This window comes from Sceloporus undulatus, chromosome 6 (genome assembly GCF_019175285.1).
Source record: "Sceloporus undulatus isolate JIND9_A2432 ecotype Alabama chromosome 6, SceUnd_v1.1, whole genome shotgun sequence".
In the NCBI taxonomy this organism is placed as follows: domain Eukaryota; kingdom Metazoa; phylum Chordata; class Lepidosauria; order Squamata; family Phrynosomatidae; genus Sceloporus; species Sceloporus undulatus.
This window is the reverse complement of record NC_056527.1, coordinates 85,975,444-85,981,184: the sequence shown is the minus strand read 5'-3', so window position 1 is coordinate 85,981,184 and position 5,741 is coordinate 85,975,444. Positions and strand designations below refer to the sequence as shown.

The 5,741-nt window shown below is 40.9% G+C and overlaps 1 protein-coding gene across 7 annotated transcripts in view; it reads right to left on the bottom strand.

Annotated features, from left to right (window-relative positions):
- The window catches only part of MAPT (microtubule associated protein tau), a 95,911-nt gene that overhangs the window by 18,056 nt on the left and 72,114 nt on the right, over positions 1-5,741 (bottom strand). For all 7 annotated transcript variants that reach the window (XM_042473402.1, XM_042473407.1, XM_042473409.1 and 4 more), the window contains 2 exons: positions 5,494-5,547; positions 3,060-3,325 (listed from right to left, as the gene is read on the bottom strand). In XM_042473402.1, the coding sequence (XP_042329336.1) occupies positions 3,060-3,325; positions 5,494-5,547 (320 nt within the window). The remainder of the gene's footprint in view (positions 1-3,059; positions 3,326-5,493; positions 5,548-5,741) is intronic.

The window sequence follows — 5,741 nt, the reverse complement described above, 5'->3', positions numbered from 1 at the left end:
ATAATAATAATAATAATAATAATAATAATAATAATAATAATAATAATAATTTTTAAAAACTGGCTGAAATTGTATCCAACAGGAAGGTAATAATGAAGGTGTGCCTAAGTATGAATGTGCAAGGATATGTTCACCCACCCACTATATGACATCAAGAGCCCATCTTCCAAAAATACAGAAAAGGAGGGCTAAAACAATCTACATCTGGCAAGTTTGACCTATTGTTTTAATTGTTTTCAAACGGGATGGATTTTGTGCAGGCTGAGAAAAGAAACAAACAAAATGAAAACGCAATTGGTAACATCATCTAGATGTCCTATAAAAACTGTGTGCACAAAGTGCAGAATTTCACATTAAACAACTTGTGTGAAGTACCCATAGTAAAATTTCCTTTAAGCTGCGATCCTATGCACAGTTACCTGTTAAGTAAACTCTGTTAATCTCAACTTGAATTAGTTTTGTATACATATATGTATAAGGTTGCCCTGTTTATCTTTTTAGAGGTTTGCAGGCAGTGATTGTTCCTGATGCCCCACTGAGATGAATGGAAGATGCATCAGAGTACATTCCATGCTATTCCTGATTATGAACTCTCTGCCCTTTTAAAAATGATACACAGAAACCATTCAAATTTATTAACAGGTTTAGCAAAAACAGAAAAAATAACTGCCCTGAAGAACTCATTAAGTGAGGAACAATAGTGGAGTCTATTTTACCATCCTAGGAATGGAGACCAAAATTTATATCTAAGAGAGAACAAGTAGTATTACTCAAGTACAAATAAATCCAAAGGAAATTTATATTCTATGCAAAGTTACTGTATATTGCTAGAAAACATTAAGGTCGCACTAGAGAAAGAAAAGGAGCAACACAAACTGCTCAGCGCAGATGTGTATCTGCAGCATGGCAAATGGGGGGACAAGGAAGAGGAAATGTGTGATGGGAGAGACAACAAATTCAAAATCCTGCTAGCTTTGCACCAGATAAAACTGGAGTCTTCCCATTCACCAAACTTTTTTCTGGTCCTTGTTAAGCCTTTTATTTTCTTTCCAATCGCTTGGAGTAGATCAGCTGTATGGGTGGCTGTCCTCTATCTTACTCCACTTAGGGCAGTCACATCCACCTCTGACATAGCTCTTTGTACTGGCAACCACTCTCAGAATGGAGAAGCTATGGCAACAAAGCTTGAACAAGAACGCTCTCCACAAAGGAGCCTGAACAAGTCCCCACAGCCCAAATCAGGATGTTTTCAACAGAGGGCTTGTTTTATCTCCTGTGTATAGGAAGGCTTGCAGTATTCTATTGTCCTGGGGTAATCTCCCAGGGACTACAGGATGGTGCCGTCAGTGTTCTTGATCAGGCATCTTCACAATGCTGCTTTCAGCCTGGTGAACAGCAGGTTATCTTGACATGCATGTCTGTTCAGGTAGGATAAAACAAAGCTATATTCCTTTGGACGCAAGAGAGAACAGACTGACTTATAGCACACAATCTTGGGAAATTTGCCAGTATCCACTGCTTTGTACTCACATTTTTAACAGAAAAGTGGAGCACTAAAACTTTCAATATAAGGATGGAACACTAAAAAGTGGGCTATTAATGAACAGGTACTGGGAATGCAAGAGCAAGGATGGGGTGTATAACTCCCCCCTCCCCCAATGTTGCTGGACTGCACCTCCTATAATACCTCACCATTAGCTATGCTGGCTAGGCAGAAACTGCAATTCAACAAACATCCTTATGGGAATGAAAGATGATCTTTCACTTTCCAACTAGCACCTCCTCCAAACACTGCTGGTCCAATGCACAGCACAAGCTTCTGAAATAGATTTAGGGGAAAGGGGATTCCTACATCTACGCTAAAATCAAACACCAAAGTAGATTCCCCACCTAATTTTTTTAACACTTCATGGAACCTGCACACATAAACATAGCTGGAGAATGCACTTTCTATTGTTTTTATTTTCCCTTCATGTGGTGGCTAGCTAAAGTAACCATATACAGAGTGCTCTCTTCTCACCACTTGTAGTCAATGACTCCATGGCAAGGCTTTTAAACATACATATGAACTCTCTATAAGAACTGAGTACCCCACAAATGTTCTCTTCACATCTTCACTTTGTGCATCTTTCCTCACTTTCCATGTTTTCTAACCCATGGGGAAACTTGGTGCCTACAAATGAATTCTGAACATTGTATAATTTCAAATATACCACTTATCCTTTCTGAACAAAGGTGGACTAAGCTCAGAAACAGGAAACAAAACTATAAAATCAATTAAAACAAGTAATGAATGACAAGCCCATTCACTTTCTCACAGTGCAATGGTTCTGTGGGAAAGCCCCTCATGAGAATGCAAGACATGCAGGACACAGGACAAACATTTCCAACAGGCACCAGCTGCACTTTTTGTCCAGCCCTTTATGTGTTGCAGCAGAGTTTTAGCACTGTAGGAACCAGGGCTCAGTGCCATCAACCGAAGCTGCAAAGAATTGGCCATAGCACTTCTCCCAACATCTGAACTCAGAAACTCCTCCTCATCCTCCCTCCTTCCTCAACTAGCTGGTTTCAAGAAGCCCTACTGGCACAGTGGTTAAATGCTGGTGCTGCAGCCACAAAGCAGTGAATCCAGTTCCAGGCTCCACGGTTGACTCAGCCTTCCATCTTTTCTTAGGTCAGTAAAATGAGCATCCAAGCTTGTTGGGGGCAATTGGCTTACAGATGTAAACCACTTAGAGAGTGCTGGTAGTTCACTGATAAGTGAAATAGAAATATAAATACTATTGCTATTGCTAAGAAAGAGTTTATGTTGTCCTGTTCCCGCTTTCATTAATATCCCTGCTGGCCTTGTGTAACAATCAACAAATCCTTTTACATAGCAATGAACTACACAGTTTCTTTTAGATTGCTCACATGCCAACAGAGCTCAGAAGGCAGAGTAAATTTCGAAGATGGCCATTAAAGTGCTGGCACAAATTAAAGGAAGACAGCCCCTCACTTAAACCCTTCACTGTACTGAATCTCTGCCCACACAGAAATACAAGGTATAGTGGACTTACCTTTCCACCCCCTGGCTGATGCTTCAAGTTCTCAGTGGAACCAATCTTAGACTTGATATTCTTCAGATCTGGCATTGGGACAGGAGCTGTCTGCAAGCGACTCTTGGCAGAAGAAGGAGATTTTGGTGGAGTGCGAACCACTGCCACCTTCTTGGGCTCCCTGTTTGGTGGGGTTGGAAGGGATGGAGTGCGGGACCGGCTGCCAGGGGTTCCAGGAGATCCAGGGCTGCTATAGCCACTCCTATCTCCAGACTTTACTGGTTCACCTATAATTTGAGAGCAAATTAGATATGTGAATCAGTGTTCCAGCAGCCAATTCAAAACCACTTTACCAACTGTTCAATATGCATTCAGGAATCTATAACCATTGTGGGAGTGCATCATAGGGCATGTCTACGCAAGGGGGGGGGGAAATCCCAAACACCCCACCCCTGAATCTGGGACAGTAAGGCCCCACAACATACAGCCCCATCCACACTAAAACAGGGCTATACCACTCTAATCTGGGTTGTAAAAATTCACAATCTTCTCCAGAGTTTGCAGGAAAATCTGATGTTTCCTGGAGTGTAAAAATGGATCCACCCTGGATCCAAGTTGGAGATGGGGAGGCAGGACAGGTTCCTACCTGGCAAGCACCACCATTTACCTCAATGCGTGGTCCAGTTCCCTGCCCACAACAGTAACAGAGAGGTTTTTCCCTCCTCAGCTCTGCAGCCACAAGTGCTTGCTCTGAGGCTAGAAACAAGGCACCTAGATCACTGTGGCACTGAGAAGGGGAAAATCTTTCTGTAACAATTACAGGCAAGGTAAATGATGACACCTGCCAGGCAGCAATCTGTCCTGACTCTGTCAGTGAGGTGATGGAAGAAAGGCAGTGGCAGTGGACCAAAGCAACATGTGGATGCAGGGACATGTGTAGACATCTACCCAATGTACCTGTGCTGACCCAGATAGCGGGGTGGCTCCGGGGCAGGTCTTTTGCCCCAGTGTAGACCTGGCCTTAGTATGGCTCTTTTAGACCTTTTCTCATTCATAAAGAACAACTGTTGCCAAAAGTATTCAACATCTGTTAAGTGGAGTGCAATGTTTTGTGAGCAGTGATCCCATTATACTGTTGCAAAAGAAGGCCAAAAGGAATTGGCATATTTTAGTCATGCTGTATTTAACACAATTTATATCTTCTTTTTATGAAAACTAGAAAATCAAAGCTAAAAGTAGCTACAATACATGTTGCCTTAATCTAACAGTATTTTCATTATGAAATTGAAAAAGACACGAGTCATCCTAAAAACCCAAATTAAGTATACGTCCTACAAAATTCAACCGTCAAAATTAACCACATTGTTTGCTTTCAACAGCACCAGCTTGGCAGTTTCTGAGAGAGAAACAGAGTATTAGCACAACAAGTGATACAACGCCCACATATCATCAGTATCCCAATTATCCACAACCTCTGCCTTAGTCTGTTAACCATGACTCATATGCTGCTTACCACTGTTATATTAATTAATTGTACTGAAGGAATGAACAACTAGATGTTGGTTTAAATGAGAATCAAATAAGCATTGTGATACATTCCCTACATGTAATGCTCTAGATGCTGTTGGACTGCATCTTAGTGGCTTAGCCACTACAGTTAATAGTGAAGGAAGTGCTAAAATGTTCCCCATCTCAGGCCTACAGCCTGTAGGTGGCTTTGAGGGAAATGATGGTCAAACAATGTACTGCTGGTCTTGAATCTATTTGCTGTTAGATAATTCTGTCAATTTTAATAGCTTTTTATGATTATGTTTTCTTTTTTAAAAATGGTACAGTACAACCCCTGTATCCACAAATGATATGTTCACAGACTTACTATGGTTAGTAAAAAATTGCAGATAATGGTAAACCCTATATTTCTAGTAGAAGTTAACCAGAGAGGGAAGGACCTTCAGATGACTAGAGAGACCTTTTTTCCCCCAGACACAGGTAAGTGAAGCCAGTTACCAATCCTGCAAATAGAGGGAGTCATAGCGTATGCAGTATTTCATATGCTTTTCTCATTGTTACCATGTTCTTCCAAAAGAGAAGTGAGATGGAAATTGTTTTAATGCATGCAATAATATTTCACGCAATAGGCAGAATCCTAATACAGATATCTAGAATTTTTAGATCTTTGCCAGAATACCGTCTTGAAAATCTTTGACATGAAAAAGAACAGAAAACATACTTATTTTTTGTGGGCTTTTCGACCTATGTGGCCGTGTTCTTGAAGAGTTTATTTTGCTGGCATCTGCAGAAGATGCCAGCCATAGATACTGGTGAAATGTCAGGAATAAACTCTTCCAGAACACGGCCATATAGCCCGAAAAACCCACAAAAAACTATGGATGCCAGCCAAGAAAGCCTTTGACTTCACACAGAATACATATTGATTTTGTTTATCTGTTTTTACCTTTCTCAGATTTTGCTGCTGTGCTAGGGGGCCTCCTCTGCTCCTTCTTTGCAGCTGAAATACCAAAATTAAGATTTCAGTGAACCTAGGTTATCTGCTCTTAGCAAAACAAGAGCAATTGCACAACAATAAAATCATTGCCACATGCTGGAAATATAAGGTATCATTCTAGAAATTTAAATACAGATAATACTGGACTTGTTCTCATCTATACAACACACTTTTGGGGGGGAGGGTTAAGAAAAAGA